Consider the following 12,132-nt stretch of genomic DNA (forward strand, 5'->3'; position numbering starts at 1 on the left):
CACCTGATCCAACACTACAGTGGAGACAAACATAACAAGCACCTGATCCAACACTACAGTGAGACAAACATAACAAGCACCTGCTCCAACACTACAGTGAGACAAACACAACAAGCACCTGATCCAACACTTCAGTGAGACAAACATAACAAACATGTGCACTAGTTTCTAACACTACAGTGAGACAAACATAACAAGCACCTGCTCCAACACTACAGTGAGACAAACATAACAAGCACCTGATCCAACACTACAGTGAGACAAACATAACAAGCACCTGCTCCAACACTACAGTGAGACAAACATAACAAGCACCTGCTCCAACACTACAGTGAGACAAACATAACAAGCACCTGCTCCAACACTACAGTGAGACAAACATAACAAGCACCTGCTCCAACACTACAGTGAGACAAACATAACAAGCACCTGCTCCAACACTACAGTGAGACAAACATAACAAGCACCTGATCCAACACTACAGTGAGACAAACATAACAAGCACCTGCTCCAACACTACAGTGAGACAAACACAACGAGCACCTGATCCAACACTTCAGTGAGACAAACATAACAAACATGTGCACTAGTTCTAACACTACAGTGAGACAAACATAACAGGCACCTGCTCCAACACTACAGTGAGACAAACATAACAAGCACCTGATCCAACACTACAGTGAGACAAACATAACAAGCACCTGCTCCAACACTACAGTGAGACAAACATAACAAGCACCTGATCCAACACTACAGTGAGACAAACATAACAAGCACCTGCTCCAACACTACAGTGAGACAAACATAACAAGCACCTGATCCAACACTACAGTGAGACAAACATAACAAGCACCTGATCCAACACTACAGTGAGACAAACATAACAAGCACCTGATCCAACACTACAGTGAGACAAACATAACAAGCACCTGATCCAACACTACAGTGAGACAAACATAACAAGCACCTGATCCAACACTACAGTGAGACAAACACAACGAGCACCTGATCCAACACTTCAGTGAGACAAACATAACAAACATGTGCACTAGTTCTAACACTACAGTGAGACAAACATAACAGGCACCTGCTCCAACACTACATCGAGACAAACATAACAAGCACCTGCTCCAAAACTACAGTGAGACAAACATAACAAGCACCTGCTCCCATACTGCAGGGAGACAAACATAACAAGCACCTGCTCCAACACTACAATGAGATAACATAACAAGCACCTGCTCCAACACTTCAGTGAGACAAACATAACAACATGTGCACTAGTTCTAACACTACAGTGAGACAAACATATCAAGCACCTGTTCCAACACTGCAGGGAGAAACATATCAAGCATCTGCTCTAACACTGCATTGAGGCACACATAACAGGCGCCTGCTCTAGCACTGCAGTGAGACAAACATAAAAAGCATCTGCTCCAATACTGCAGAGTGACAGACATAACAAGCAGCCTCTCTAACACCACTGGTAAAGAAACACAACAAGCACCTGCTCCAACACTGCAGGGAGAAACATATCAAGCACCTGCTCAACACTACTGGAAGAGAAACATAACAAGCACCCATTTGAACACTAAAGGGAGACTCTCCAATTCATCGATAGAGTTGCATCTCTAAGCCTACCAATATCCCACTAAATCACTGGTTACAGTTGAATGAAGACAAAACAATGTATAATTCCAGTGTATGAAATAAGCCCAAACCCCAGCCAGACATCAGGGCTGGTAACTTAAAATGTTACCAGTCCCAAATGGATTTAAGCAGACCAGATACCAAGATACGACTCAGATGTATATAACATCTAAATTTTTTACCAGACCATTGGGCTGGCTAGCTGTAAATCTAGACCGTCCGTCTGAAATCTAACCCGTCTCGGGCGGTCGGACGGGCCTTGACTCTCGACAATCCTGTGACAGTTGGAGACTTAAAATTAAAAGCTAAACATTTAAACAGCCTGGCTAAATGTAGATATACTTACTGTTATTGAGAATCAATGTTACATCTTCGCCACTACAGGAGTTGGGGAAGCAAAGTCCAATGGTGATGTCAGAGAATGATGGAGTATTTGGAGCTGGAGCCTGTTAAAGGAACGAAAACAAAACTTTTCATAGTGGCAAAGGCATTCTAAAAGTCACCTTCCTCGATTAAAACTGAACAAAAATTTGTAAAATCGCATTAAAAACTCAAAAATGTACTCGTATTTCCGCCTATTATGGAAACACCCGACAGTTAATGAGCAGAGGGGGTATCACGTGACATGACGTCATATTTGCCTGTTGCTGATGCCTTCCTCTTTGATTTTACCTCACAACTTAACAGTGCCCAGTGTTCTGAAATGGATGTTAGACCGTATCAATACGATCCGATTTTACATCTTGCAAGACAATCTTCCAGTGAAGATGAAGAAGAAGAATCAAGTGAAATGGAGGCACCGCTTGATGTCAAAATAATTTTTAAAATAGACCATATCATTTAACAAGAATACTATTTGTCAGCAAAATATGATACAGTTCCAACCAGGAAACCCACGCCTCTAAATAAATGACCAGTCCCTAAGAAAATATTTTTTTGAAATATGATTGCAATTCCTTTTGTGTCAAATAGGTGACTGTAGGGTGTCTGGTAGACTAACAACTAGTCTCTGAAATGAACATATTTTACTGAAAAAAGTTCATAGTAAAATAAAATATAATATAATGAAAAGGAGCCCTGAGACTTTCTTCATTTTCCTGAAGCTGAGGAATATCTAGACTTGCCACAGTTTCTAGACTTGTGTGGGCTTTCTTGGATATATTTGCTTCAGGGTCTGTTCGACAGACTAGGTGTCTGGGATTTAGAAATATAATAATTATGCTTCAGACGGGAGAAAATAGAAATTATCTGCTACAAAAGTTACACTGGAATTATTTTGTTGAAAAAAATTAGGATCCTAGTATCAAGTTGCCATACAAGATCCCAGCCTGGTCGAGCAGAGATAATATACGCCACGCAGATAAGTTATTCCCCCGAAAACTGGACTAGTATAAAATACTAGTCTGGACAATGAATGTTTACCTAGTTTGTGGTTATGGAAATAGTAATGGTATTTGGTCATAGACTTAGAATGACATCTTGTCAGCCAATGAAAGTACAGAACAACTTTCACTGCACACACTTCTGGCATATAGTGAGTCTGATGACGACGTGCGTAACTGGACAAAATGGAAAACAATGAAAGAAAAAAGTACTTAATGATTTGCCGTTGTATTCAACAATGTTTCGGGAAGACAGCAGCATTTAGGGCTCCAAACCGAAAAGAACGAACGAAAAATTTCAAGCTCATGTGAAATCTCTTACTGATTTTGATAATATATATCATGGGTACCAGTCGAACTGCCCGAGCTACATAAAGCCCCTGCAAATTTGGTGATTGATCTACACTATCAGGGTATGATGTCAACCAAGTCAGCGACCACCCGATCCCATTAGTTGCCTCTTATGACAAGTATGGGTTGCTGAAGACCAATCTAACCAGGATTTCCACGGGTTTAAGATGACGTCGGATCTAACATACACACTCCACACAAAGTTTATTTATTGACAAACAGGCTTATCTGTTGTATATTCTACTTCTCTAAACTTGATCGTGTATTAACAACAGAGAGTGTATGCTTCCTTATCAAAGGTGACGACCAGTGTTCTGGATTAAGTTTGAAAGTCAAAGCATCTATTCACAACCTTAATGCTGAACATATTATATTAACCAAACAAATGAAATATCCATGAATGGATATATAACATATGATACACTATACTGTATTATATATAATTATCTTAATGACTAGCAACTGACGGTAGGTCTGCCCGCCGCTATTGATGTAGACAACAGAGACGGATAATAGTTGACTAGTATCAATCGATTGTCCATAAATATCGGAGAAATACTTTTAAACAAAGATGAAAAAAAAAGCTGAAATAAATCAACATATTCAGGCGCGTAGCAAGCCAGTTTTTTCGTGTACGCCCGATAGGTTGAAAGGCTTTATATTTAGATAGTATTGAGGGCTTGCCCAACCTTTTAGCAAAAATCATGTGTAAGCCCGGGCTTTTTTATATAATGGTAGCTACGCCCTGATATTTCACATCGCTGGTGACTTTTAACAATTTATTCTCACTGGGGAACCGGGCTGAAGAGGGATGCTGGCTTTGCAGTATTTCCCATTGAAGATCGGTTCTGTGACATTGTTGATTGTCTCCGTGGCCTTGACCCCCAAACACTCATCGTATGATCCCAAGAAGTTGAGGTTCAACTGAAGTAGTCCACTGCTTGGCTTCCCTGCTGCATCAATCACTGGGGATAGAGAGAGAATATGTGTTACCATGGTTACCATCCCAAAACTCAGGGTAGAGAGAGCATACATGTTACCATAGTTACCTACGAGAAGACATGTTTCACAATGATGGTAGGGACTTTCAGAGAATACACATTAATATGGTTAGTAATTGGTTACTTTCCTAGAAGTAGGTAAGTTCAATACATACATGTTACCAAGGTTACACCATAAACGAAGACACATATCTTACACCCAGGGTAGATATGGCATATATTTTACAATGGTTACCACACTCAGAAGTGATATCATCCAACTTGGAGAATACATGTTACCATGGTAACACTTTGTGTAGGGAACATTCATGTTACCTTGGTTACCACTCAATAAGTTAAACGTATGTGTATGAGCGTGTGAGTTGAAGTGAGCATACATGCTTCATGTCCATCAATCTACCAAAGTTAAAAAAATGTGACATACAGTATTCTTTTTAAGAATTAAAAATGTTTAACCTGTTAAAACTAAATTAAGAAATCTGAACATGTTCAGTGTGTTTTCTGTCTATTAATTTCCTGCATTTCAAGAACTAGAACTATTAATTATTTATCAAAAAGAACCACATCCCCGCAAGTCATTTTTTATTTTGTAACAAACATTTCTTCTGATCATAACACCAACCAGCATTACACCCGGGTTTTACGTAACACACAAATGTGTGTCCAGTGTGCACAATTGTGGAGTATGGGTGCAGAAAACCCCCAATACTGCTTCCGGGGAGACACAAAAAACTACCCAGAGCGTACCTACAGTGTATCAAGGAGTAGTTATCTGTGTCTGTCATTCACCCAGCAGTCATGGCCATGGCCCACATGACCATTGATTCATACCAGGCTCTGAACGTACACAACAACATTTCTATACTTTACAATACCCTCATATTACCAGCAAAGACCCGTAAAATTGATTGATATGGGTACCCTGGATCCCCTACTTTTGTAAGTCACAGTAAAACCATGTTACACATTTTCTGTGGAGAGCCTAGAGTAAATGTGTGACCTGCCATCAGACAGCCTGGCCTTCACATAATAGTCCCCACTTTCCTGAATTGTAGCAAGGAAACAGCAGCATGATACACAGTTTGTTTGTCACTTGGTGCTTTTGACCTTTTGCAGGTCATATACTTCAAGGCACTATTTCACACCACACTTCTCCGAAAATAAATAATGCATTTCTCTCAATAATACTATCAGCCCTCAAGGAAGCTACTACATAATTTATTTTAAGAAGATATATATGTATTTAGATTACAATATTAAATCAAAAAAGTTCGAATGAATTAATGCAACGTTGCATTAAATCGACTGTAGCGCTCTCTACCGGACGAACATTATTTTAAGTGAACCCCACAGAGGTATGTACCTTGGAGCGCTCTTTATGAATATCCTACGCACAACTTGTGATTGAAACCAGTTTGGCAAACAACGACAACACCGCGTGCGACAGTTTTTGATGTACTGAGCAATCGTTTACATTCCATATATGGCAAATGTTCTCTGTTTGGAAGCTGTTCACTTCAAAGTTTCAATTATCGATTTCAGGCCAGTCGTAAGGGATAATAAGTCTTTTATTGCATTAACAGGAAGCTATATATATAATATAGGCCAAAATATTGTCGAAAATGTGTGACATTTAGGGCTGGGACGGGTACTCCGGATACCCGGGACGGGTGGGTAATGAGTTGGACCCGGGTACCTGTCTCAATACTCGGACCCGTTATGATCATGTGACTAATAGAATAAACGATGAATATGTTATTCTTTCAAGATTAAAATGTTGTATTGTCTTTGATGATTGAAACATAATTTACATTATTATGTAACAGTCTCTTCTTTTACATATATTTTATATAGTACATGGTTAACATATTGAAAAAACTCGAAATTGTAGCCTCCAAGCTGAAGAATATATTTGCCATTTCTTGCAAATTTGATGTCGGTTGTCAGGAATTAACATAACAGGTATCTGGGTAGGGTAGGGTAATGGGAGGTGGGGTACCCGGGTAGAAAATTTGGACCCGTCCCAGCCCTAGTGACATTGAGACCGCCTCCGTGGTGTAGTGGTCAGAGCGTCCGCCAGGAGAGCGGAAAGTCGTGGGTTCCATCCCCGACCGCGTCATACCAAAAAGACGTTAAAATATGGTACTTGTTGGTCCCTGCCTGGCGCTCGGCATTAATGGGTTCAACAAGGACTGGTCGGCTCGGAATCAGTATAATGTGTCTGAGTGGGGTATTCATGCTTCACTGCGGCATGGTATCTCAGTGGGCTAGCACAAAAAAACAGCTTCAGTCTGGGCTAGTACATGCATGCACGTCGTCATATGAGCGAAATATTCTCAAGCACGACGTAAAGCCCAATTTCACCTCACCTCACCTAGTGACATTGTGCCTTTAAATGCCAAATAGGTCCAGGATGTTTCAGAAAGGAGTTCATGATGTGTCCGAAAACTCCAGAATGTTTCAGAACTGTTGACGCATTTATATTGACAAGATAAATAACCAGAATTGGTGACTTCATTTTACCCATCGTCCGTGATCGAAAACTGATCCATATATATGCGCATTTATAACCTTTCACTCATAAAGGATGGCAACTTTGTTCCCATAGAAAAGATTAAATCAACTCGCCTTTTTCGTCTGTTCATTTTCTAAATGTCTTCACCCACAATGTTTTCTTATGGCCGCAACATGTTGTTTATTACTCTCTGTACCACAACAGTGATATAAGTTTAAATTGGAAATATTTCTTTGTAGCCTATATATCACTGTAATAATACTGTATGTTATTACCGCCTCCGTGGTGTAGTGGTTAGAGCGTCCGCCCGGAGAGCAGAAGGTCGCGGGTTCGATCCCCGACCACGTCATACCAAAAGACGTTAAAATATGGTACTTGTTGGTCCCTGCCTGGCGCTCGGCATTAATGGGTACAACAAGGACTGGTCGGCTCGGAGTCAGTATAATGTGTCTGAGTGGGGTATTCATGCTTCACTGCGGCATAGTATCACAGTGGGCTAGCACTATAAAACAAGCTTCAGTCTGGGCTAGTACAAGCAGCCCCACGTACACATACACACGCATGCACGTCGTCATATGAGCGAAATATTCTCAAGCACGACGTTAAACCCAATTTCACCTCACACCACCTGTATGTTATTGGTAGATGAATGGGTGAATATTTCATGAGATAATAAACTTAGAAAAAGGTATTTCCTGTTAACTGTTGTAGGCCAACATTGTATGAATGCTCATTATGTATGTTTCAAATAGCTGTCAAGGAGACTCACAATATTCAGTTCAAATATAAGGAAGATTGAGACATACATAAATCCAAATCACTGATGATATCTCTGAATTTGATGTCGTATATTTTGCTGAAACACATTAGATCCATCAGTAAAATCACTGGATCCATTGACAGCTAGTTATTACTCTATAGTAAGGAGAGATAGAAATTGTTTCTAGATGTGGCTTCAGTCTTTATAATATTCATGGGGGTGGTGGGGTAGCCTAGTGGTTAAAGTGTATACTCATTATGCCAAAGTCCCAGGTTCGATTCTCCACATTGGTACAATGTGTGAAGCCCATTTCTGGTGTCTCCCGCCGTGATATTGCTGGAATATTGCTTAAATCGGCGTAAGACCATATTTACCCAGTATAATTTTCATGATTGTTTTAAGTTGGGCAAAAGTTAGAATTACAATTTAAGAAATAATAATGTTTCATACATCATGAGTTCAACAGTTCACTTGTATATGTGAGTGCCCTAGCACAGATCACTCAGTCCATATCATCGGTGGAGCGCACTAACCCCATCACACTATTTAATATGCTTCACGCAATGATGCAATAATGCACCCTCATGGTATAATGTTCATTATATGTTTCCCACCGATCACATTGCAATTATCCTTGAACAGAAACAGTCCAAATGATTTATACAAATGTTGTACAAGTTGTAGACATAAAAGATTTGTTGTATATCATTGTGCACCATGATATCATGGAGGGGAAATATGTACATGATATCATTTAACAGCCCATGCATAATGCATAAACCTCACCTACACTTACTGACCCTAGTGTTACAAGCTTGGCCAGTAATCTAGTGAAAGCCTGTGCTTTTGACTTTAATGTTGATATCAGTGGCCACAGGGGGTCGTTTTTCTTACTCTATCCCATTGTATCAACTTAAACAATATGAAGTAAGAGTGTTATACAATAAACGCTAGGTGATTAACCAGCCTATAATGTTCCTTCGGCTCAGAAAAAAGGTTTCAGGCATGCAATAGCACACCTCTACATGAGATGATAAGATTAAGGATAAACCCTGATTTAACAGTGATGTTCAACTGACCTGGATTAGCGACGCACACAAACAAAATTATCCCTCCCTTTATGGGTAATAATAAAATCTGTCTAAACTAAAATGTAAATATGAAAAAAGATGTCAGGTAAAAAAACCTGTCCAACGTCAGTCTGAAGACAGAAAATATGGTGTCAAGTAGGGCTGGGACGGGTAGGAAAAATTGGAATCAAGTACCCGCATGTACTTACCCGAATCGGAATCGAGTACCCGGAAATGTAAGGATTAAAGAGCTTCTGTCAACTTTCTGAATATTCAATCACGAGTTGACAGATATTTTTATACAAACCTTGAAAGGATGGCAATAAGACACTGAAACTGAACGTAGGCTATTTCATTTACGTCGGTTTAACAAATATAGAGAGTAACACCATTACATGCATTACTCGTTAAAACACAGGACTTTTCGTTACCACTGTTACTGTAACTTGACTCCTCACTGCTCATGCTCACATATATACAGTCATTAATAATGACCTCCATTAATCGGACAATACCAGTGATTCAAATGTGTGTTATGTCAATAATGAAAAAGACAAGTTATTATGTACCCTTGCCATTACAGAGTTCTCTCCTTTTCCGAGTACTCGATTCCTAGAAATAGTACTCGATTCCAGCTGTACCCGACCTGGATTCGAGTACCCGAGTACCCGTCCCAGCCCTAGTGTCAAGCTATTTTACACTTTTTTTCTGGTTGGTTGTTCTTCAACGCCGCAATAAGCAATATTACATCTATGAAGGAGGTCTATAAATAATCAAGTCTGGACCAGACAATTCAGTGATTTACAATCTACAATCAATCTACGCAGTCAGGATAGAAAGACATTATTGTAATAGGCGCCTCCGTCAAGGTAGGTCGCCCAGTAACAGGAAGGTTTATATGGTACAAAGGTTCAATAATCTTATACGGTCTCTGTAATGGACTTCGTGGTGTGTAATTTTTTATAGATCTGAGAAACTGTAACCTTTCTATAAACCTTAGTGATGGTCCTATGGCGGTTGAAGGTATAACCCAGAGAAATGACACCACAACTCAAGAGTTACCAACAAAATACTATTTACTTTCTTACAAATCAAACTGAGCCAAACTTAACAAAATAGATTCATCACTCTCTCACACACACAAATGTCCTTATAAGTCAAAACTAAATATCCTAATTACTATATTCCTACAAAATAAATCCTACTCCGTCCTACAACTATATCTTCCCCCGACCCTTTAAGTACCATCTAAACTACCATCCTACACAAAATAAGCTAAAATAAATACGTTGGTAGTAAAAATGCAACGTTCATATTGCCGCATATGGTTTACGTTAATCACAGACGTAATTAAAATATTTTAGAGAAGATATTTAATCCGAACGTAAACCGTCATCAAACTGTTTATCCCTGTGCAAGGATTCTTAATTTAGGTCACCGACACCATCGTTTGTTTTCTACCTTAGATTAATAGTAATTGTCCTTAGAAAGTATTAAATTTGGCAACTTAGAAAAGAAATACAGTTCACTCTACCACCATGTATAGTGTAATAAAGCACACTTTCGCCCTGAACTATTATAACGCAAGCATCCTCGTACTTTAACTATAATAGTTCAGGGCGAAAGTGTGCATTATTACACTATACATGGTGGTAGAGCGAACTGTATTTCTTAAATAAAAAAAGGATGAACATATGATAATAAACGTCTTGTGGCCATGTGATATAGAAGGTGACTGTGCATTAGACTTTTTGATTTGAATATTTTAAAAACAACTTAATGTGCATGAAAGATGATAATGGTACTGGCTCAAATATCTATCAGTCCAATTTGTAGAATCTGCCATAGATCAACATGTTTGGGCATGGGGACTCATTCAGATAGGGGCAGTGGACTAGCCTAGCAGCGAAAGTGTTTGCTTGTCACCCCAACTCTGGTTCAGTTCACCACATATAAAGATATACATATGTGTGATGTCTGTTTCTGTTCTGTTCTGCCATGATTATTGCTGGATTTATACTAATAGAGGCGTAAAACAATACTCACTCAACAGTGTGTGATAGTACATATTTGTTTATTGTTTAATACTGCATGTACTGAGTAATATTCCAGCTACATGGCGGTGGTCTGTAAATAATTGGGTCTGGACCAGACAATCCAGTGATCAATAACATGAGCATCAATATTTTTAAGCAATTGGGATATGATGACCTGTGTCAACCAAGTCTGCGAGCCTGATCACCTGATCCCGTTTGTAATGTTAACACACTCATAATGGACTGACAGACACAACTAAAATAGCTGTTGTTTTGGTTCCTGACGCTGTATAATCATTTTTGTGGACATGTATGTAACGAACTACAATTTTAACGAACTAAAATTAGGCGGCCCTTAGAGTTAATTATAACCATAGTTAACTTTATATATGCAATAAAGCTCAAAATGAGCCGATTTTTATGAAATGTGTATGTGGACCATTTTCATTACATAACATATTTTTCACAATATTGGGAACGAGTATGAACTATTTGAACCTATGTTGTTTTTTCTATACTTACTCTGTAATGCCCATTGTTCACCAGCCAGCAAAGCTTCCAATACCTTGGCAGTTTGGTCCGCGCACTTTGTGGAGATGTTACCGTTAGCTCCCACGGCCTGGGGGGCCTGTCAGTAGCCCACCCTGGGGACGCAGCACATGGGAATCCTGAATCATTCTGGCAACTTGGGTAATATCTGCCCGTCTCAGGGTCTGCATTGACTCCTTCACCCCCGAGGATAGATCAGGCTTGGGGAGGGGATGTAGACCCCGGGTCAGCATGCTCACATAGTCACTGATACCCCCAACACCATAACCACACAACAACATCACATACAACCAGATGATCATGTTTGTCAATTTCATTCTGTACGTACAAAACAACTAGCAACACTGTCCACGGTGATCAACGCGATCAACAATCACAAACACGAACAATGGCTATCTGCAAGAAATCCTGACACTGTCAAAGGATGTTGACCATCCCACTGTCCGTCTGTATGTGATGTAGTTATTATTGGTCTAAGTAAGTACACCTGACCTCAAACCACCGTGACATGCTCATGCAACACTGACGAGTCTTTCACAACCGATAGAGGGGAGGTCGTCATTCGGAGGGGCTACACCGAGGTCCGCGCGATCCTGCCATGCAGTTAACCCAAGGAGGCGTGATTATATACTGATCGACTGAATACACCAATGCGTTAGGAATAGCACATAGGCTTCATACAATTCTTTAAAACTGAAAAATGTTTGTTTAGTATATAAAGTGACCGAAAGAAAACAAATACTATGTATGTTTGATTTTCACTGTAAGAGTTGCGTCCCCTACTTCGTCTGCACACAGGCAGGTAGGAGAGATGAGGG

At 39.7% G+C, this 12,132-nt stretch overlaps 1 protein-coding gene across 1 annotated transcript in view; it reads right to left on the bottom strand.

Annotated features, from left to right (window-relative positions):
* LOC124257816 (nose resistant to fluoxetine protein 6-like) overlaps positions 1-11,827 on the bottom strand; it is a 51,813-nt gene extending 39,986 nt beyond the window's left edge. Inside the window, 3 exon segments of the mRNA XM_046691956.1 lie at positions 1,997-2,096; positions 4,173-4,348; positions 11,288-11,827. Coding sequence (XP_046547912.1) covers positions 1,997-2,096; positions 4,173-4,348; position 11,288 — 277 coding nt within the window. The 5' untranslated portion in view covers positions 11,289-11,827.
* Positions 11,828-12,132: the final 305 nt, after the last annotated feature.

This window comes from Haliotis rubra, unplaced genomic scaffold, assembly GCF_003918875.1.
Source record: "Haliotis rubra isolate DU_JTF1 unplaced genomic scaffold, ASM391887v1 Scf674, whole genome shotgun sequence".
NCBI classification, from domain to species: domain Eukaryota; kingdom Metazoa; phylum Mollusca; class Gastropoda; order Lepetellida; family Haliotidae; genus Haliotis; species Haliotis rubra.